General features: G+C 38.8%; 1 protein-coding gene across 1 annotated transcript in view; it reads left to right on the top strand.

The window, feature by feature from the left end:
- Positions 1–292: 292 nt before the first annotated feature.
- Positions 293–23516, top strand: part of LOC306882500 (eukaryotic translation initiation factor 2-alpha kinase 3-like) — a 33032-nt gene continuing 9808 nt past the window's right edge. Inside the window, exons 1-10 of the mRNA XM_079437160.1 lie at positions 293–980; positions 10113–10242; positions 17548–17742; positions 17876–18006; positions 18202–18496; positions 18596–18761; positions 20604–20750; positions 22490–22612; positions 22717–22943; positions 23050–23162. Coding sequence (XP_079293286.1) covers positions 682–980; positions 10113–10242; positions 17548–17742; positions 17876–18006; positions 18202–18496; positions 18596–18761; positions 20604–20750; positions 22490–22612; positions 22717–22943; positions 23050–23162 — 1826 coding nt within the window. The 5' untranslated portion in view covers positions 293–681. The remainder of the gene's footprint in view (positions 981–10112; positions 10243–17547; positions 17743–17875; positions 18007–18201; positions 18497–18595; positions 18762–20603; positions 20751–22489; positions 22613–22716; positions 22944–23049; positions 23163–23516) is intronic.

Here is a 23516-nt window from a genome sequence, read left to right as displayed (position 1 = left end):
CACTTTTATCCGCAAACAAACGGCCACGTCGTTATTTCCATCCTTGTACTTTTTACCCAATCAAATTTCACTCAGAACGAATTGGCAACGCCCCCTCCGTTAGAAATCACTGTAACGATTATTTTGATTGACAGCTTGTCAGACCAATGAGTTGACTAGACTTCTTTCGCGGCTTCCGTAAACATACCAATGAAACATGTTGGAGCCAACACTACTATTTTATTGGCTAAAACTCTACGAAGACCGCCTTTCCTCCCGCCTATATTTCTGAGTGACAAGAAAAGCGCCCAATATAATGAAGAGGCTCGAGGACCGAACACGTCAACAGACTGCACTGTATGAGACAGTTGTGGGACGCAATCAAAATCTGCTTAGTAGACGAGCAGTGAAGTTTGACAAACGCTAGCACCAATCAGCACGCACTGCAGGGATTTGCTTCCAGACGCAGCCAATGAGCGTTTGGACACGGGGCGGGGCTTGACGTTACCACGGCAGGGCCAAAGTCAAGTATAAAGGGAATAACATGGTGCTGTTGAGCGCATGTTTACGTTAAGAGAGGACAACAGAAAGAGATCGAATAGCTTACGAGTTTAATTGTAAAACGCCTTTTATAGACTAGTTTTTAAAATTCACTTTATTTTGGTATGTGATTGACTAACTACTCATGTGCCACTTGTCCCAATGGAAAGGGGGTTTCAGTTTGGAAACGTGTGCACACCCCTGCTGCTGCTGCTGCTTGTTTTGAGGACGTTAACGGTTACTTTGCAAAGTCAGTTTCTCTCAGAGAGAGAACCCGAAGTGGCTCCGACGCCCAACACCGAGGCGGCGGAACATGCCGCTGTTATGGAGCGGCCGCTGGACCACGCCGGAGGAGCCCCAGGCATCGGAGAAGTGACGGTAGAGGACGACGAATACGGCTCGACCGGGGAGAGCGAAGAGCCGTCTGGAGACAGCGACGCTAACTTCCACAAGCAGCGGAGGTAGGCAGTTTCCACCGAGCCATAGCAGAAGTTTTCGGTTTGTCTGGGCGTGACACGCTTTTTAGGTTGTCACGTTACTTTCTGTAGTTTTATTCAACTTCAGTAAAGTTTGCGTAAGGCAGCTGAGCTGGAGTTCGTGATGGGCGGATGTTTGCAGCAGTCGACCTCTCCCCGCTGGGCCAAGAAGAGGGCATAAATGTGTGCAAATATTTATATTACCAAATTAAATCCGCGTGACAGCAGATCATTTTAGATCGACTTGACGCTGCCATTTATAAAATGGCTACTTGTAAGCAAAATCTGATAAGTTAGGAATTTTTCTGTTACTATGGAGATTCGGATGACTGACAGCAGTCTCAGAGCCAGTGCAGAACGCTTATCTCGCCTATCGCTCTCAATGGCTTGTGAACATGCACCTTATGTACTTGGACTGCCTTATGGTATATAAACGGAGCTGTTTTCTGGAGTTCAAAACTTGTTTTACTGCTGTCGCAGCCTGAGGCGGCTGTTCCTGTCTTGAGAACTGCTGCAGTGTTTTGAGTGTGGGCGTGCGATGCATGGCAGCCTGACTGAGTCTGACTTCAATGTTGTTTGTAAACAGACTTAAAGACGCCAAAAAGCGACAGTTTACGGTACCATTAGAGGAGAGATGCCTTTTGAACTTTTAACATTTAACAATGCGGTTTTGAATAGGTTTGCATGGAAAATATTGTTTTCAGACATTAGTTCTCTATTTATACCACAGTTATTACAAAGGAAGCCGGTGTCCGTCGGTAGACTGCGGTCTCTGGAGGCTGCGCTGACGCACTTTAAACTGCTGCTCAGCGCGCAACTACAGACGCGTGCCTCAACTTTCCGGATGTTTTGTTTTTGTTTGTGGCGTGCATTAGTCGTTCTGCTCAGCTGGATGTGATATCAGTGTGTTACCGCATCCGAGCCCTCTGCCCCACCTTAGAGAGAAGCGGTGTCGAATAGGTGGCTGGGGAGCTTTAGTTTTGGGGCTGGATATTGTTTTTGGTGGAGATATTTGTTCTACAAATATGTAACCGTAGCTGATAATATCATTGGGAACACCTGATCTGCTCCACTGCAGTAAAAAATCTGTCCCACCTTGCCTTGCCATCGACATGCTGTCACATCGACGCACCCATTAATGGAGGATTTTTCCAAACAAGCACAAGTTGGCACCAGAGTCCGGTCCTGATAATTACAGACTCAGGCTATAGAAAAAGAGGTAAAATAGGAAAACAACAACACATTGAAGTACCTAGAACAGACTGTGTTCCAAAAATGAAAATAACATGAGAAGGGAGCAGCAGGAAACCCTCACTTGAACTACAGCGAGGAATTTTAGGGTGGATACGGGTTGCCAGTGCTGAGGATTCTTCTAAAACCTTTGAAGGCAAAAGATGAACAGTTCTATTACATCTGAAAACTGCTATATATAGATTTGACTCAGGTTTATGGTTATGGTGTTCAGGAAGTGTTGAAGCAGACACCTTTTGGAACTTATCAAGAAATATTTTATTGATATCTTGTAAATATTTTTGTGCTAATATTTTGTTATATTGTTTTTTAAATAAAAATATTCTAATATATAATTATATAAACAGTATATAATTTAATTATTTTTAATTTATTTTTTAATTTATTTTAATTCATATTTATATCCAATTTAACTTAAGGGGAATTCATTTTGCACAAAAAATGCTGATTTTGCTTTTAAGGGATATTAGGGATGGTTCACATGGAAATTAAAAATTCTGTTATTCACTCATGTTCTTCCGAATCTAAACCTGTTCAACTTTCATTCTTCTGTGAAGCACAAAATATGTTTTGAAGAATGTTATTAAAATAAACCATTTTTGTTACAAACAAAAAGTCTCAAGAATTTTCATTTTTTTGGGGTAAACTATCTCTTTACATTAAAAGCGCAAAATCTGCTATTTTCGTGCAAAATTATGAATGTATGACTATGAGACACACATCTGCACATTTGCAATTGCAAATTTTGCTTTTGAGCTTTTAATGTGAAGGGATAGTTTACTCAAAAATGACAATACTAGAGACTTTCATTTGTGGAACATAAAATTAGATATTTTGAGAAATGTATCAGGTTTGGAAGTCAGGTCACAAAAACTGTTTGGTTAATAACTTTCTTCAAAACATCTTCGAATGAATGAGACATGCTTTGCTCTGGTGTTGCTGATAGCTACGTAGCAGCAGTTATCTGCACACCTGAATGGCACGGACCACCTCAGTTGGATATTGAAAAGGCTTCTTGTTTTAAACAGTCTAGTAAAGAGAAGATTCAAATCATTTGCAGGTTATAGAGGAAATAACTAAAAATATCATGCATGCAGTTTGCAACTCTACACCAACCACAAAGTCATTTACCCAAGAAACAGAACAAAAATGTAGTTGGGGTTTATATGAGTGTCAACTTCCATGCACTACAAGATATGTTGAAAAGGATCAGTGCAAAGATGCTTTATCTGTGCGTATGAATAGCCTGCTGGAAATCCAGTTTTAAACACCACTTCAGCGATGGTGCTTTAATGTGAAGTTCCTGGGACTTTGTCTTGACAGTAGTCATATATCACTGGAAGGAGGGGCTGGTCTTTGTTTCTGGTGGCATAGTTATATGTGTCATGCACACTCCAGGGAATAGTGTGTAGTGTGTTTAACACTGCATTGGTTAGGTATCTCTACAGGGGTGAGAGTAGCAGCTGCCTTCACACCTGCTGCCAAGATAAAACACTCGCTCACACTTCTACATGTTTCCCCCTATGATCCTCAATATCAAACCATCTCATGCATTTATGTGCAGTGTTCAAGCAACCATCAATCACATATAAATAAACAAACAAGTGCCTGGCTTTTATTGATAATGCATGAACCAAGAACCAGACCTTTGTGCTCACTTCTCAGCAACACTGCGATGATAATCAACACCCTCAGGCCTTCCCCGTGACATGGAACAGTTTTACTGGGGGATGGTGTTCTCCTGGGACAGTTTTATGTGTTGCACAGCATGGTCGGCTGACAAATGGGAGTCTAACTCTGGAGAGATCTACTCACAACAAAAGTAAAGATTGTGGGGAACACTTGTAATGAAGATGCTCTCATCAACTTGTTCTGTTTCTCAGTCCATTAAGTCTAGTGAAGGTGGATGAAAAAAAAAAAACAACAACAACATATTGTAAAGATCTTCCAGACGAGTCAAGCAACCAACCAGACGCCAGTTCCCAGGCTGCTGTTAAAGCAAAGACTAGGCAACACTAGGCACAGCTGTTTAAATGCATAGATAACTGAATTACTTTGTGGCATGTATGTGTTCTCCTTTAAATTGATTTGGTGGTTCCATTGGTGAACATGATCCAGGTATGGCCTATAGACTAATGTAGCTCAGCTTTGCCTCGGTGTGTGTATTTTTGGACTGCTGGTGATTCCTGAGGGACCTTTTGGAAGGAACACTTCGCTCGAGGTGCCCTCACTCTTACACACACACACACACACACACACACACAAATACACACTCACGGTGATGCCGCTTCTCCACTGCCTGGTGCAAACTCTGCCAGACGTCTAGCTCCAACTGCCTACTGCTTAGCAACAGCCAATCAGAAGAGCTGAGCTGGCAAACTTGTTGGCCAATTAGACGATTGGAAGGAAAAAGTGCTCAGAATTTGAGTTGGGAGAGAGAGAGAGAGAGAGCGCAGAAGGGAAGGAAAGGGTAGAGTTTGTGTGCTTGTTGTTGAGAGCTTTTTTTTTGTCTGACTTGATGATTAGGTAACTATCCAGAGACTGTCAGATTCGTTTTAAATGATCTCATGATCTGGAGTGAAGTTCATCACTTTGCGATAAGATTTTATCGTCTTGTAATCAGAAGCAAACATGGCATGTTTTAATGCAAACTTTTCCACTTCACCGGAGCGCTTCTGAAATATCTCTCAGGCTGTTTAAACCATTAAAATAAAACCAGTTTTATGAACGGCTCGTTTTTTTTTTAAGGATGTCGATTCTTTGTTGTTATTTGTAGTCATGTGGCGACACTCACTCTGGACTTGATTGATTTTTGCTCTGTTTGTGGTTTGATTCTTTTAAGCCGTTTCTTCATTCATTGCAGAGGACACACCTTACTGCACTGCAGCAATGGGTAGGAAGATGGGAGAGGTGTGGCAGAGGGAGAGATTGGGGAGATGAGGAGGGAGAAAGTAAAGGGGGGACATCGAGACCCAAAACCGAAGGCGCTAGGACCCTGTAGTCAGGACCTCGGCTTTCCTGTAGTTTGGTTCCTCACTGCTTAGCAACAACAAATCAGCCACCTAGATCAAGGCCAGGACTCACCCAATAGGACGAGAGCAGCACCATGTGACAGAGTTTTGATTTCTCCGCACCGCGCACGTTAGAGAGATAGAAACAGGAGGAAGATGATGAGAGTTAAAGAGGAGTGAAATGACAGTGACTTGTGCATGATGGAATTAGTTTGTGTGAAACGCCTTTCATGTTTTCTTGTGCAAGTTTGTGGTGGTATTTTTTTCAAAGAGAGTGTCGGAGCTTATTGAAAAATCATACAGGTGTGCTTCACTGTTCAGTTTAGTTTCATCATCAAAGTCAGCTAGAAATGCTTTTCTGTGCAATTGTTGTATTTCAGGTTTTGCAGGATGCACCAAATTTAGCAAGGTCAATTGAGATGGCAGAAGCGCTTCTAGTTCTGCATGGAGATAGCAGCTTGGGCGTGTCAGAACGTGACATGGAGTCAGAGGACAGATTAAGCATTCACACACACTCAGACACACTGGGTAAATGCTTTAATCAATACGTGGAGAAAAACTCTGCATGATGGAGGAGACAATGTTAGAATGAATGCAACTTTCTTTAATGGGTTGCATGAGCCTTAAAATTATAGTTCACCCCCTTTGTGGAAAATAAGATATTTTGAGAAATGTCACAGTCTCCTAATTTCTAATGCACGTGCATATGTTCAGAAAGATGTTGAGTAAATCTTTCGGGTCAACTGTCCCTTTAAATGCTAGTTATATTTTCTTTTTTGTTATTAATTTGATTTATTTTTATTGTTTTTCTGATCATCTTTCTCTTTTACATTAGCACACACATTGTCATGCAGTTAGTTACAGTTTTTTGGTCCACCGCACATTCAACAAGTAATGCACATTGCACTTTGACAAGGTTGAATGTTCTAGCGAGGGTTTCTTCTTTCTGTAGTGAGATATACGGTTTTGGACATCGTGTTTGTGTACTGCGGATGTTTCCTGGGGAAGATTGTACCTCGAAATGCATTGCCGAGTGCTTTGTGTAACGCTCCATACCGAGCTCTGCATGCTACTGCAGTGCTATATTTTATTGTGTGCTCATTTAAGCAGAAAATCCCTTTCACTTTGGAAACTCAGTGGATTCTGGAGTCTTTATCTCGTCCTTTTTAAAAGATGCCCCTTCTAAATTGTGTTTTTGGAGACTTTTATTGAGCAGAACTTACACTTATACAGAAAATGCATGTGCAATATTTGGGCTTTTGACTTGGTTTTAACTCTTCAAAGTCTCTTTACTTTTTAGTTTAATTCTTATGAAAGTTTAATTAAAATTTCATTTTTAAATTTATTTTAAATCAAAGAAAAGTTATCCACCTGTTTCTCACTATGGTGTTAAAATATAAACAACCAAACAAATAAAGATATGATGTGGCCTTATGTTATGCAAACCTGTATGATTATTTTTTTTTTCTTCTGCAGACCACAAAAGGAGGTATTAGAGCGTCAGTGTTAATGTTTAAGTCAATTTCAGTCTGTTCTCGTAATAAAGCTTTCATGTGGGTTCAGAAGATCTAAAGGTTCAGTAGCATTAATGAGAATATTTTGGGCAAAGAAGGTCTATTGTCAACAGTGTGGCAATGCATGAAGCACGGCTTATCTAGAAGTCACTTCCAAACCAAGCAGAGTTATAATGGTCAACTTCACACATTTGAAGCTCTACAAACTTAAATCCAATGTGAAATCCATGTGATGGAAGTGTTACCAATTCCTATTGAGATGACTGTTTTGTCTGCAGAATTTCACCCTACAAATGTAAAGTGACTGCACCCATAGAAGAAAGTGTATGGATGTGTCTTTTTGGAACTTGATGATAAACTCGTCAGTCCCTATGAAAAATAACAGCCTGGACATTTTTTGAAATGTCTGCTTTTGGGTTCCACAGAAAAAAAATAAAGGGGTTAGAATGGGACTGTGAAAATGACAGGTTTTTAATTTCTGAGTGAACTTTTGCTTGAATCACATTGTTGTATTCTTAATTGCCGTATCAGGTTTCTGCATGTCATCCATGCTGAACAATTGTGTCTGCACAAAGTACTTTACTCTGTTAACTTGTCATGAATTCTGCGGCTTCTCCGCAGGGGTGTGCCTCTGTTTTCACAACTTGGCCACGTGCTCCCCATGCCCCTATTGTGTGCGTGTGTTTTGCAGTGGTACTTGCTAACTCGCACTTGGCTGATAAGAGCTGCTCGCTGTGGCATGGTTACAGTGGGCTTTTTATGACCATTGGCTGGTGTTTTTTAAAGGAGTGGTTTCTGATTGAAAGTGCAGAAACGCATCTAAGCCCTGATTGGCTGAGGGAAGAGGAAAGCCTCGTGTGATTGGACCAAACCCCTCAGATACCCTAGTTGTTTCTTTTTTTTTTTTTTCCCATGCAGTCTGTTTACATCAGGTCTGAGTTGAGAATCTCTTGACTTTCTCTGAGAACGAGACGAGAGAGTAAGTGAGAGCGAGAGGGAGGGATCACAGGTGTGTGGACGTGCACTTAATGATCTGTTTGTGTGTAAAGTGCTAAGTGTGTTAAAAAGCATGACAAGAATAATGTTGAGAGAAGCAAAAGGGTGAGCTTCATTTGTGTGTTCAGGCACACTTTTAAAAGGCTGTTACCTGTAAGATAAAGTGAAGCTGCTTTCATAGTTTCATGCAGACATTTGTGTTGTTGAAAAACTTTTTTTTATTTCCTTGAAAATTGTAGTGCATATATTGACATTTGCTATAGTTTTAACATTATATATGTGCTTTTGTATTCAACATTGCCCTGCTGATGGTCATAAATATGCCAGATGAGTAAAAACAATCATGTGACTGAGACAAATAGTACAGAAACAATGTAGAAAATTGAAAAAATGAAGAGGAAAGTAAAATGCACAAATTACAAAAACACAATGTTAACTAGAGAGTACAAGAGTACGAGTTTAGTTTTAGTGTACTATGTTATCACAATATTACTTAAACTCATTTTGTGTGCATTGACTAATTACACCTCATGGCACTTTTTATGCCGTTTGTTATAATTTTATCTACACAATTGAATTGCTGTCGGACAAACTGTTGATATATTTTTTTTTTTTTTTTTTTTTCTCAAACCTATTTCTTTTTTTCTTTTTTTTGGCTATTTTAGTCCCTTTTTATTATTCCTGAGGTTAAACAGCCTGTGGGAATACACTTATTCTTTGATCTCATCCAGAAAATGGGATTTGTTATTCTTTCTATATTCTCTCTCTCTCTCTCTCTCTCTCTCTCTCTCTCTCTCTCTCTCTCATAGTTTTTTTTTTTTTTTCTGTCCCTCAATCACTCTTTTGTCTGGGCGGGACCCATGTAGTGTCCTCATTCATTCTCACAATGCCCACTGCTTAGCAACAACCAATCAGCCTTCATATTTTTGGAGGGGCCCTCCAGCCAATCAGGAGTGCTGTGCTATAACATTTTCTGCTCTTTAATCCTATTGGAGAATGAGAACTCTAATGGCCCAGAGCATTGGGATGAGCAGAACTGAAGTGCCCTTAAATTCTGACCTCATCAGTGTTGATGTCTGGAGGGATGTGTTAACTCTCTTAGACTTCATCAGAGCGACTCCCTCGCTCTTAGTCCTGCTCTCTACCCTGCAGGTGCGTTTGCCCCATGTCCATTAAAAAGTTCCCTGGCACTTTAGCCATGAAGTGTCCTGTGTCCTGACTTCAGTTCTTGTTAGCTTTTATCGCATACTACAAAAGAACAAAAAGTTTGTAATCTCCCAGTTCTCTTGGCCAATTGTAGACATTATAGACATTAAGAGTTTAATCGCCCTTGTAATAAATCCAAAATTATCTGCCTTAGATGAAAGGGAACACTTTAGTATTGGGACCAATTCTCACAATTAACTAGTTGCTTATTAGCATGCCTATTATTAACGTATTGGCTGTTTATTAGTGCTTATAAAGTATATATTCTGCATGACCATATTCTACATCCCTAATCCTACCCAATACCTAAACTTAGCAACTACCTTACTAACTATTAATAAGCAGCAAATTAGGAGTTTCTTCTTCTTCTTCTTCCTCTTCCTCTTCCTCTTCCTCTTCCTCTTCCTCTTCTTCTTCTTCTTCTTCTTCTTCTTCTTCTTCTTCCTCTTCCCCCCCCCTTTATTTAACCAGGAAATCACATTGAGATATTACTCTCTCTTCTTCCAGTGAGACCTGGATGATAAAGATAAAGAATTACTACTTTCAATGATTTTACAACATTCTTGATTAGATTTCAGTATCGTGTAAAATAAGTTTTATTTATCCATATTTTGGAATTATAATGACTATTGGCCACCCTACATCTAAAATATTGATATGATAAGAACTTGAAGATTTATTATTATTATTATTATTATTATTTCTTTTGACAATTCTTTTGGTGCTGAAAACTTTACTACCTACTTCAGTATGTACGTATCCACAATATATAGTGTAGGCTAACTATACATTAATAAAACCACTAAAATAAAAACTCTAATTTAATACCATTGTTAAATGTCATTTTAGCAAATTTCAAAATGAACATCAATTTTATTTCATACTGTATAGCTGTAGGATCACACAGTATATACACAATTATTATATTTTTATTTTAAATTTATTTAGACAAAATAATATTTTAAAATTAGCCATGTATTGTTATTAGTCATAATATTTATATCGGATATAATTCATATACATCCTATAATTTCTGTGTCAAGCTAAACTTGAAGATGAAGGGAAATGTCTAGTGTACAATGTAGAGTGATGGAATCCCTTGTCACTTTATGTGAACCTGTGTTTCATGTGTTTGACAGGGCTCTGGTGATCATCAGCACACTGGATGGGAGAATCGCCGCTCTGGATCCTCTAAACCAGGGACGCAAGCAGTGGGACCTGGACGTGGGCTCAGGCTCTCTAGTGTCCTCTAGCCTCAGTAAACCAGAGGTACTGAACACACTTTCTCACAACCTTTAAAATACACAAGCTAATGCTTAACGACCAACAGCTGTGTTTTGGTTAGAAGTATTAAACACTTTCTTGTAGTATTTTGCATTGTGATTCAACATAAGAAGGTTTTCTCCCTAAACATACACACTGCACGTTTGTCTGTTGTTCAATAGAGTTTGAGTAAGTGTGTATCTGTGTGTGTGTGTGGGAAAAGGGGATGTTTGTTTGAACCTCTATACCCCAGAAGAGAATGAGACATTGCCCAAAGGAAATTGAATCTGAAACAAGTTACACACACACACACAGATCACAGACTCGTACTCTAGAGACTGAAGACTAGCCTGGAGGAAGAGCGTTTGGCAGCGCTGCACATATGCGCCTGTGCGCATGCACACATTTACACAAACACACTGAGAAAACATTGACGCTATGCTAACAGACTTCCTCTAATTTGATTTTATATATATATATATATATATAGCTTAATGAGTATGCGTGTGAGTTATAGTGTTGACCCCCTGTCTGGTTTGGTGGTAAGCTGAAATGCCTGGCTGCTGTGGGAGTAGCCTCTTCATTGGCTGGAATCTTCCTCTCCCCTCCCCTTTTACCTCTGGGTGCCTAGCAACCAGCCATTCTGATTGGCTCAAGCGGTGCCTTGCAAGGCATTCTGCTTGGTGATTAGAGCAGTCTGCCCACTTCTGATTGGCCCTCACCATGGCGCCAGTAGAGAGCAGTCACCTATAGCATGCCTCAACAGTAGGAGAGAGGCCAGCAGTAAACAGCATTGTCTGCAGAAACACACTGTACCAACACAAGGGGGAGGTGGGATGGAGAGAAAGAAAGAAAGATGAGAGGAATGAGGAAAAGAGAGATGAGGGGTGGAGAGGGATACCACTGACAGTGTGGTGTGAATCATGCTGAGAGGATTGAAGAATGAGGTAATGCCTTATGTGTGGGATGATGTCATCCATAAGAATGCTGACCCCCCCCCCCCCCCCCCCCCAACAAACACATGCACCCCCTCTCATCTATTAGTCTTTAGAGTGAACAGTTGTAATTAAGGCACATTAATCCAATGAGCCGAAAATCTGGTATGTCTGAACACTATTCAATGCGCAAGGCCTTTTGTTTGTTTGATTGCTGCAACAAAGGGAATCACTTAATGTGACTCACAGGATAAAGGTACTGACAAACTGCCGGGCTTGTGCTGTAGACAAAGTTCATGAAGTCATTTGAATCCCTGAAAACCATGCCCAGGTAACATTTCACATCAAAACAAAAGAAAACAAAAAAGGAATTTTTAATTTTTAATCTTTTTAATTAAAGGTTAGTTCACCCTAAAATGTAAGACCTCCGTTCATCTTCAAGACACAGATTAAGATTAGACATATGACTGTCAGGTTTTCATGTTGCGATTAATTGATCATGCTTTTATCACGGTATTATCACGATAATGCAATTTAGTTGCTATTATACAGTATATCATGTTTAATAACGTTTTTCTTATAACAAAAAGAACTGAACATTTAAATACAATAAAGCTATACACAAAAACCGTATAAAGTAAAAAAAAAAATCACACAGATTAAAGTGCAAAAGAATGATAAAGACCAATCGGTAACACTTTAGAATTAGATCTCATTAGTTAACCTAGTTAATACGTTAAATTAACAATGAGCAATAGCTACATTGGCTACAGAAGTTATTAATCTTTGTTAAAAAATACAACTGTTAGTTCATGTTTGCTCGTTCATTAAATAACAGTTGCAACTTTTGATTTTAACATGTTATTAAATATTGAAATTACCTAAGATTAATGAATGTTTAGAACATTTTTTCATTGGCAGTTTGTTAACTAATGAATTAACTAATGTTATCTAATAGAGCCTTAATATAAAGTGTGAACGAACGATAAAGAATCAAAACATTTTCAAACAATATCCAGGGCATGTTGTAAAGTTTGAAAATAAATAGCCTATTAAGTCTAAATATTTAAGTATTTGGCACTGTGATGAACGCTATTTATAACATTTACATACGTTTCAGAAAGTAGTGCAGCTGCTCTGTTTCCAGGTTTCTGGGGAAACGACTGCATTTCTGCTGTTCAGCGCCATCTGCTGTCAGAGAGTGAAAGTGATCTTTCATTCAGTGTCTCTCACGCGTTCCGCCCATAGACTGTAAAAAAAGACGGACGATGCGTCTCCACTGCTTTCCACTATAGAAAAGTGAAGCGAATGCATCTCAGTATGGCTGCTGCCATCTTGAGAAGTTGACGTCATTTGGAGCCAGAGTCTGCGCAGTAGAGATTTGTTTGGAGCCAGAGTCTGCGCAGTAGAGATTTGTTTGGAGCCAGAGTCTGCGCAGTAGAGATTTGTTTGGAGCCAGAGTCTGCGCAGTAGAGATTTGTTTGGAGCCAGAGTCTGCGCAGTAGAGATTTGTTTGGAGCCAGAGTCTGCGCAGTAGAGATTTGTTTGGAGCCAGAGTCTGCGCAGTAGAGTCGTGAGGTGGAGCCGCGGTATCAAACTCCCACAGACCCAATCAACCATAATGACACGCCCCGTTTTTATAGCATTGAATTACTAGCTAAAATCAAACTTGTCGCAAAAACGAACACTTGAAAATATATCAGCATGATAACTACCTTAAAAGACCAAAACCATATTTCGGAAAATTGTATTGGAAGTGTAATTTATCTTTTTTATTTTGACTGAAGTCCCATTCGTTTACATGGAGAGGGCGGGGTTTATGACCTGTACTGCAGCCAGCCACCAGGGGGCGATCAAAGAAACCGCAGCTTCACTTTTCGCGCAGTTGGTGCTTTTGTAGCCTATTGACTGTGCAGACGCAAAAATAATTAGGCATGCGGATGTCCACGCAGAGCCTTTGCGCACACCCTCCAATGATTTTTACGTCACGCATACCCTAACGGACTCGCGCATACGGAATATATAACACTGGCTTCATCCGTGCTTATTTACATGAGTTCACATGCAACTTTGACGCAGCATACAGCGGTGTTGTACATTTTAACCAGTTCATAGGAAAAGTATTCTTAAATACTTAAACATATTTAATTCTTATTAAAAAATTGGAATAATTTGTAATAAATAATTATTCACAGTTTTTTAATAAGAATTAAATATTTTTAAGTATTTAAGAATACTTTTCCTATGAACTCAAGTTTTTTTTAAGAACTCAGTTTTTTTTAAGTGCCCACGATAACCGTATCGTGCATGTTCATTATCATTATATAACGGATTACTGAATACCGGCACATTTCTAATTAAGATATTTTTGATGAAATCCATAGACAGCAATGCCACTATCTTTGCAACATATTTGTGTTCCAAAGATGAACGAAGGCCTTACGGGTTGGGAGTGACATCAGAGTGAGTAGTTAATGTCAGTTAATTTAAATTTTTGGGGGAACTACCCATTTAACTACATATCACTTATGGTTATGGTTACGATGATGGTTTGTTAACAATTATACAATGATTTTTGTAATTTAAATATAAGTAGGCAGTGCACAATAAGCACAAATGTCGTCTTTTCCTGTTATACCACTGGGCTGTAGAAGGCTTGATTCTGATTGGTTGACAAATGCTTTCCAGTGGGCAGTTATCGTTCAGTAAGTGCACAGCTGTGGAGTAGGTTATGGTCTTTTGGCCGCATGACAGTTTTCACTTCACCAAATTATTTCATTTACTTAAAAGGCCATTCAAAGACATCGACCAATCAAATGCAACATAAGCATCCCAGATGCATCTCTCTGTCTCTCTCTCCCTCTCTCTCTCTTTTCCTCTCTCTCTCTAACTGCTTATCAATGGCTCAAGCCTCTGTTAATAGTTCTGTTTTTGAGTTGCCAATGGATGGGACAAATAAGAAAGTAGTTCGACATATACTTCTTAAGGACAAAAATGCATAAATGTCTTGAAACAAAACTTCTCAAAAATGTCTTGAGATGTGGTAACCATGGTTTAAGCAGAATAATTGATGACAGGTCGATTAATTATTAAAAAATAATGCACACCCAAGGTGTAATGGCCACTCCGCTTTGCGTTATTGCTGCACTACCACCTCGGGTATACATTATTTTTCAATAATTCAGTTGGCCTTTTTTTTTTTGTTGCTTTATTACAATGGTAAAAATGTAACTCTATTAAAAACGGTCTTCATATTTTTTTGTAGGTAAGAGAGAGAACTTATTTCTTTTAATTTTGCGGGAAAATATGACCCTGACATGTTCTTGACAGATTTTGTGAGATTTTCCTCAACAGCACAATGCTGTGCGAACACGTAGTTCTTTGAAGTGTCATTTTGGTGCGGCTCTTTTGCTTTCTTTTTTGGTATATGTCAGTGATGTCAACTTCTTAAGAGAGATGGCACTCCACTGATTTCTTGAATATCTCATCTGCTGTGAAAAAGGCAAAAGAGCATCAGCAGTTTCACAATAGTGCTGCTTAGTCCTTGAACCCAGAAGAATATTGATATTTTCCCTCAGAAATTTTTTAAATAAATGTTTTTGATTTATGAGTAAAGTAAGGCCTGTCAAACCGTTCTCATGTGAAAACGTAACTATTTGAATAGTTGGTTATTTCATATGACTTTGTACAATTTTATTTGTAAAAAAGCAAGCATGAAGGTCCACCCCTAAACCTAAATCTCAATGGGCCAAAAGGAGATCGTACAAAACACACAAATGAGATCATAGAAATATATCAACTTGGCAAAATGTAAAACGGTTACAAATTGTCAGGAGAGTGTTTAACATCTTGTGAAGAGACTTTCACTGTTTTCTCTACAACATGCTTAACCACAGGCCTTATTATACTTCCAAATTGAATCATTCTGAAACCCATATATTCCAGGTTGGCGTACAAATTGACGTCACAGCTATATTACTTTAGGTAAACTGTAAAGGTTTTGAGTTGTTTTTCTTGATAGCATGTCATTTGTAGACCTACGTGTGTTTATTTGATTTTAAACTGAATGTAGGGTGCACTCTAAAGTGATTTTTGTGCCAGGAAAAGTGTGAAATGATATGTTTGTGTGTGTGACTATATGTGCGTGGGAAACATAGAGATTACCTCCAAACAGGAAAGGGAGAGGGGATTGCGCCTAGCTTGATGTAATGCTATGTGTCAGACTCAGTGGAGCGCTATCATCTGTGGGAGGTCATTGAGTACAGAGGGATATCCTGCCTACATAGACACACTTCATACTCAAACCTGCTGTGATCCCTTAAGACAAGGGCCAGACTGCCTTTGGCTAAATCTCTCAAATTGAATGTGTCAAACAAGATTCCAGAAGTCATTGCCCACAGCTGAACTGAGTATTTGATTCATGTTGGGCTGCTACAGGCTCCGGTCTAATATCATGCCCATATGTTCCCTACTTTTTAATGAAAAGGATGGCAAACTAGGAATTATCAAATTTAAAGGAAAGCCAGTGATTGTTGTTCAGTGTGTTCCAGTCACTGATGTATAATCGAGAGTTACCGAGGAAATGTAGTTGATGCATGATTTGCCCCTGAAGTGCAGAAAAGAGCTATGCAAAGCTAGATATCCCCTGTCAAAGAAAGCATTTTCAATACCAGGCTACCAGCTTGGTCCTTCAGTCCTCCCTGGCATTCAGTGCATGAAAAAATAGATTTGTGCCATGTGTCTTTTTACTGAAGCGTCACATTGTTTTAAATACTAGAGCACACTGTCATGCGATACTTTAGAGGTTAAATTACACACTTCGTAAAAAGCAGCAGACCTTTTACATTTACAGCTTGTAGTTAAGAGGCTTAAAATCTGGTCTTCCTTTCATGCAAGCCATAAAACCTCCTTGTTGTGTAATAAAAATCCATTCTCTGAAAAGTCATTTCATTTCATGTTCTTAATAATAATAATTCTTCAAGGCTTCGGGAGCCTCCTTTTTTTTGACTCTGGGAGTTTTTGGACACTGATTAAAAAAAAAAAAACAAGTAAAGTAGAAGTAAAGTAAGAAGTAAAAATAAAGCTATATTAACTTTTAAGCAGTTGTGAATGTATGTAGTCAGTTCCTCTCAAGTTCACTAGAATGTCCTAGCAGAGTAATCACAGTTGTACTTTATTAAATTAGAAACCTTTTTCTTTTTTTGTGGAATGATTTGCTTAGTCTTTATTTTATTTTAAATAAATGTATTATAAAATAAAGTAAATGTGAAATAAATGTAGTTTTCAAAATAAGTTGTATCCAATGCCATGAAATTCAGATTTTTTATTTTTATATATAATTTTTATTCTTTTTTTTTTTATATAAAATTGTGTAAATGATATCAATTTAATACATTATTATGATTGATTAATTGAGACGAAGCAATCAATTTTTTGCTTGTACTAGTTTTTAAATAGATTTTATGTAGTTGACACTGTAGATTTCCAGAAGTGCTCTGTTACAGCTAAAGACATTAATGAAGTTCTGGACAGTGGCTGGGGTTAAATTCGCGCTCTTCTAATTGATTGGCTTTAATTGTTCATTGATTCAGGATGTAGTTAGGCTGAGGATGATTGAAGTCTCACCCAACGTCAAGATCCTGTAGAGCTGGAGATCAGACAAGTAGATCACATGATGGATTAACTCAGTGTATCACAGTGATGAGTCATCATTGCAGCACACACCACACACACTCTTTAAACCTCTTACCCTCAGTACCACTGCAAGCTCCTCACTAGCCCCGCCCTCCCAGACGTGATGGACAGATGAGCTAATCCCTTCGTTTCTCAGCCAATCGCAGCGGCTGTTTTCCTTTTCCAGGTGCTTGCTTTCTCAGGGTGTTTCAGCTTTCTATTGGCCCATACCAGGTGTCAAGGTTAGATTTAGCACAACAGGAAGTCAGTGATCTCATCCACCCCCCCCGTTCACTAAAGTGTCTGTTTGAGCTGAGATCACTTTTTGGATTAGGGTCAGTTACAACATCCTTATATAATGGCCTTTTCTTTTTTATCAGTGTGTTTGTTCAGGATACTTGTACCCGTTTGTCCCTGTTCATCCTTTAAGGACGTGTCAGATTGTGTAACTCTTCGGACAACAGGAGATCAAGCGCCAAATGTGTGATAATGCCACACACAGACTCAAAGCTGATTGGTCAAAGTCTCAGTGTTGTCTGTCCCCTTGTCTCTATCCATCATGATCTGCTCTTTGTATCCACCCTGCTGCTGATGATCAAAAACGTTAAATATTTCCCAAGATAAAAATCATGTGCCTCTTCGATTTACCACAACAATCAGATCAAAAATGATAAGATTCTCATGACCTCTTTCTGTTCTTCAGATTTTTGGGAACAAGATGTTCATTCCCTCTCTGGATGGAGCTCTGTTTCAATGGAACGGGGACAGGGAGAGTATGGAGGCTGTTCCATTCAGTGTCGAGTCCCTTCTGGACTCCTCGTACCGCATCGGAGAGGACACTGTGCTTGTAGGTGGCAAGTCCCTCACTACTTATGGCCTTGGCGCATACAGCGGCAAGGTAACTCAAACCCTTTTTTTCCAATTGTTTTTTAGAAGAATAAATGATTGATGTGCTGTTGTGGCACTATGCAAACTCTTTTATCATATAGTATCAGTTGTCAGCTTTAACCTCGCTCTCTCTTTCTCTGTAGTTGAAGTATATTTGTTCAGCGGTGGGCTGCAGTCGGTGGGGGGACGAGGAAGGAGAGCCAGAGGACGTACTGTTACTCCAGAGAACACAGAAAACTGTCAGAGCCGTGAGGCCTCGCAACGGGTTTGAGAAGTAAGAAATACCCGCAGGCTCTGTTGAGCGCTTCATGTGACCTTGCTTTTGATCTCATAAATGATACAGAGGTAGATTGGATGCACGGTACGCTAGGTTGTATCAACATTGCGCAGCTTGATATTGAAAAGTAATTATAGAATAGTAGTCGTCCTAGTAAAATGCCAATTGTTTTGTGTTTTCTCTCCCTGTTAGATGGAACTTCAGCGTGGGAAACTTTGAGCTAAAATTCATCCCTGAGATTCAGTCCAACCTCAACTTCCTTGAGGGGGAAGCACCTAATGGGGAGACATGGCGAGAGGTCAGATGTGAAGCACAACGCGTCATCCAAGAGGAGACGGACGCACAAACCAAAAATCATGCTAAAACGCATCCAAACTCACACACTCAGGTAGAAGGCTTAGACCTGGTCATTAAGGTTTCTGTGCCGGACTGGAAAGTCATGGCCTTCAGCACCAAACCAGAAGGACAGCTGATCTGGGAGCATCAGGTATCACGACTCAACCTGTTTTGTTGCTGTTTGGAGTCTCAGCTAAAACTTATTTCACATTTGATTTTTCATGGTTTCTTTTCTTTCCTTTTTGTGAAGTTTTGCACACCCATTGCCTCTGCATGGTTGGTAGGAGGGGGGAAGGTGACGCCCATTAGCCTGTTCGATGACACTTCGTATAACTCCCACACTGAGACTGAGGCTCAGGAGGACGATGACATCATCGAGGAGGCCCGTGGGGCCATGGAGTCCAGCGTTTACCTGGGTAACACACACTTCACATTTGTTTTACACACATGAGCGTTAAGGTGGCCCTTATTGGGCGGTACATTTATTTTTTTTTTTTTGGGAAATGTTAATCTCTCACCCCCTCATTTGTTTCTCCACTAGAAGTTAGTAATATATGCAAGATTCCATCCAGATAATTTGTCATTTAGGGTGTGCTCAACAAAGGTATCTTTTTATCAACATGTACTTCAAGATTGGTGATATTAGCAAAGTTTTTGTTCACTAATAAAATGTTGACTGTTTCTGATATCAGAGATGAGGGGCAGTTGTGGCCTAAAGGTTAGAAAGTCAGACTTGTAACCTGAAGGTCACAGGTTCGAGTCTCAGTACCAGCAGGGATTGTAGGTGGGGGGGAGTGAATGACCAGAGTGAATCTTCCACCTTCAGTAACACGACTGAGGTGCCCTTGAGCAAGGCCCTGAACCCCCAACTACTCAGTTGGTGCTGGAGCAAATGGCTGCCCGCTGCTCTGGGTGTGTGTTCATGGTTGGTGTCTCATTCTGAGTATGGGTTACTATGCTTGTAACACTGTTCTGTGTCACGACAATGGCAGAACACTCTTAACGTCTTCATTACAAGTGTTCGTTCCTAGGTCCAAACTTGGGAAACCTACATGTCAGCGCACTGTCCACAAGGCTGTTTGCGCCAATGTAATTTAACATTTGAAGACAAACAACACTGTTCTGTGTTCTCATTTTTAACGTAATTCACAGTTTACTAGTGGTTACTAGTGGCTAATTATTAATTATGTGCTGTTATTGTCATTTAAGACTATATTAAAAATTTCAACTTTGAGCACACCCTAAACGTAGTCCAATCTCAGCAAAATTTGGTTTGTTTCCATTTCTAATTAAGGAGGGTGAGAGCAGAAGAAAAAGTCCAAAAATAAGGGCCACCCTAATGAACACGTTTACATCTGGTATACAAATTGGCGTTGGCTGAACCAATTAATAGTCAGGTCTAAATACAGGTACAAACTGTGTCTCAAATGTTTTTGTGATGCGTTCATTCAAGCTACATTTGGAGGTGGTAAATGCTAATGCATCCTGGGCTACAGGAAAGGACAGCCTCCTGACCTGTCAATCAACTGTTAAGATATAACAAGGGTTATAACTTTTGCTTTAAAGTTTTTTTTTTTTTTTATTATTACTCAATTTGAAATGCCAACTTTAAATGTAATACAGCAGCTCAGCTAAAATGAGTATTCTGTTAATTTTGCTCGTTTTGGGTTCAGTAAGGTTTTTTTTTGTTTCTTTTTATTGAATACTTTTTTATTCAGCAAGGATACATTAAATTAATTAGAAGTGACAGTAAAAATATTTTCGTTGTTTTAAAAGTCATTATTTGGAATAATGTTCCATTTCAAATAAATGCTGTTCTTTCTGATCATGAAAGAGTCTTGAAAAATGACAGCTTCCACAAAAATACTAAACATGGTTTTTAACATTGGTAATAGTAATAAATAATTATTGTGCAGCAAAATCAGCATATTAGAATGATTTCTGAAGGATCATGTGACACTGAAGACTGGAGAAAAGACGGCTGAAAATTCAGCTTTGCATCACAGAAATAAATTACATTTTTAAAACATTTTTAATTAGAAAACTGTTATTTGAAATTGTAATTTAATGTATTTTTGATCAAATAATGAGATGAACAGCACAATAGACATCTTTCAAAACAAATTCAGTTGGTCTCTGCAATCCCAAAATCCCTTTACAGGAGATGCATTTGAGACACGTGATTTTTCTTTTTTTTTTTTTTTGAGAAATAGAGGTATTTAATGGGAATTTAAAACGTGACTTCTCTCTCATTAAAGGAATGTTTCAGGGTCAGCTGTACCTCCAGTCCTCTGTGAAAATCTCAGAGAAGTTTCCATCGAAGCCAAAAGCTCTGAACGGGTGGAGCAGTAACAGTAACAGTGACATGATGCCACCACCTACGGTCAAATGGAAACCCCTTATCCGTAAGTATATTACACCATATACTAGGGATGGGCGATATGGCCTAAAAAATTTATCACGATAATTTCAGGTATTTATTGCGATAACGATACAAATGAAGAAATATATCATTAGAATGTAAATATAATACGTATGAATAATTCCATGCAAATGTCAACCTTACCTTGAATTAAGTTTTTACCAAAAGAACAAAACCCTGTTTGAGTTGTGCGTTTAGGTCTGTATTTTACTGCATTAACGTGCTTCAATAGAAATTTGAAGGAAATCACTGTTTATCCACCACATATGAGGGGTGCACCTATAGTACAAATACATTGTCATTCGACTGTATTTCATATTTTGAAATGAGATATCAAAGACTGCCCATTTTTGAATTTATGTCAACAGTAAGTATTTTGTAGAAAGATGGAGGCCTGTCTGAAAAATAAATACACTCAGTCTAAACAGCGATGATTTTTGGATTTATAAGGTCTAGATTTATGATGTCAGGACGCTTCAGCGCTGTGTCACGTCCGTAACGTAAGATTAAGTTAATTTCATATAGTAATTATTAATGCAATTAACTTGAAACTTTCTGTACAAAGCCAACTTATGGCCATGCTAATTATGATCAACAGCTCATCTCCATTAATTGCTCTTATCAACCATAATAATGCGTGACGCTTCATATTAAATCATATGCATACTGGCATGCATGGTTACCACGTTGCTGATGACTGAAAGCCTGTGTATGGCTATACTGCTGTGATCTGTTTCAGGCTTTCCATATCATAACATTTTAGAAATTAATTCATTGTACTATCTCAGAAATGGCATATTTAACGAGAACATCGCGGAGATTTAGACTTTTGCTGTTTGGGTCAGAAATGCACAGGCGGACTGAAGGAAAAATCGCCAAAACTATTTTAAATGTCATATAATGTTCATTGTTAATATTATTATCTTATTTAAACTTTTTATGTGTTTCAAACAAACTTGTGTCGCTATCTGCGTTGCATTCATGCAGAGAGCAAGATTTTGCGTGTTCACGCGCATGCTGAGTGCGACGCACGCTCAAGAGATGTGGGCTACATCATTCTTATTTGTCTACATTTTTTTTGTTGTTTGGTTTTATTTTGTATCATTTCATGTTAAAAAATAATTCACTATGTTATGCAGATGCAAAATGCTAGACCGCTAATAAGATTAGCTACAGTTTCACATTTTATAAATATTTGAACAATATATTCAGCATATTTAACAACCTGTTTTGTATCTTTATTTAATGCATAAGCCATTTATTAAAACAAGTGTATGAGGCTATGCTCTAGAGTCTAGACTATTATTCATATTCAAGTGTTTGTGCGGAAAAGAATGCGCATGCATGACAGTGAGGTGCTCGCGCGGATCACTTGCATTTTTTCCTGATAATGAAACAACTTAAAATAATAATAATACAAAAAGAAAACTTAAAATTGGTGCTCCTCACATACATGAGAAATATATCTCAGGGTTCTACACTTAATTTTCTTTTTAGGAGCGCTTGAGCGCACTGTTCACTCCGCACGTGAACAGTGAATCGGGCGCGCACAAAACTACGTCATCAACTAGACTTATCGTTATTATCGTGAGGAGACAAATTTTTATCGTGAGGAGAATTTTCAACGGTATATCGCAAACGATAAGATATCGCCCATCCCTACCATATACACACAAAAAAAGAATGTGATGTTGTCAATAACACTTGTCCATTTCTTTCTAGACTCCCCTTCCCGTACTCCAGTCCTGGTGGGCTCCGAGGAGTTTGATAAATGTCTGAATAATGATAAATTCTCTCATGAGGAGTACAGTAATGGAGCTCTGTCAATACTGCAGTACCCATATGGTAAGAACAACAGTCCTTTAGTCCATTTCAACACTTGGATTGACTGTGAACATGTAGTTTGAAAGACCATTTGAACTCATCATCTTCTCTGTTTCCCCATGTAGATAATGGATACTACTTTCCGTACAGTCCTCGTTACCGTAACCGGCGTGATGAGACGGCAGTGAGTGTTCTGCTGAAGAAAGATGGAGAGGGGTCACCGGTGAGAAGGAAAGACCCTGTGCTGCTGCTTCCGTGGTGGAAAGAGATTCTGGGCACCATCATCTTCTGCATCGCTGCCACCACCTACATTGTCCGCAAGTTCTTCCACCCGCCCACAACATACGTGCGGGTAAACAAAAACTCTCAATAGACACAACATCTTATGTTTTTTATAGTGTCAAAATAATGTCAGTGAAAAGTCATGCATTTTGCTCTGTTTTAATTCATCTGTGCAGCAACGAAAGGAGTCTGAGACACAGTGTCAAACTGACAGCAAGTTTGAACTGGACATTACAGAACCCAAAGAAATTGTTGTCACAGAGACACGTCCTTGTGAATATGTTTCTAGGTAAGTGAGCATGCATTTTGAATTTTATATTTATGTTAATGTTGATTTTGGGTCCATAGCTTGTTAGTGTAAGATAGTTAATTATCATTACAATTAATTGTTGATGTTAATTTAAAAAACTGAAACCGAAATAAGGAGTAGTAAATGCAGATTTATTTATTTATTTATTGGAGACCAACTTAAATCTGCATTTACTATTCATTGTTTCGGTTCATTAATAGTTATCAATTAATAGTACATTTAAAGAAATTAAGGCCATGTTCAGCATCAATGCATTTAAATATGGAGAGCAAACTGAAAATGTATTAAGAAGAAAAAGTTTCGTAAGCATATGTAAATCGTTATTTGAAATGA

The sequence above is a fragment of the Barbus barbus genome (genome assembly GCF_936440315.1).
Source record: "Barbus barbus genome assembly, chromosome: 16".
Lineage (NCBI taxonomy): Eukaryota > Metazoa > Chordata > Actinopteri > Cypriniformes > Cyprinidae > Barbus > Barbus barbus.
This window is presented reverse-complemented; position numbering and strand designations above follow the sequence as displayed.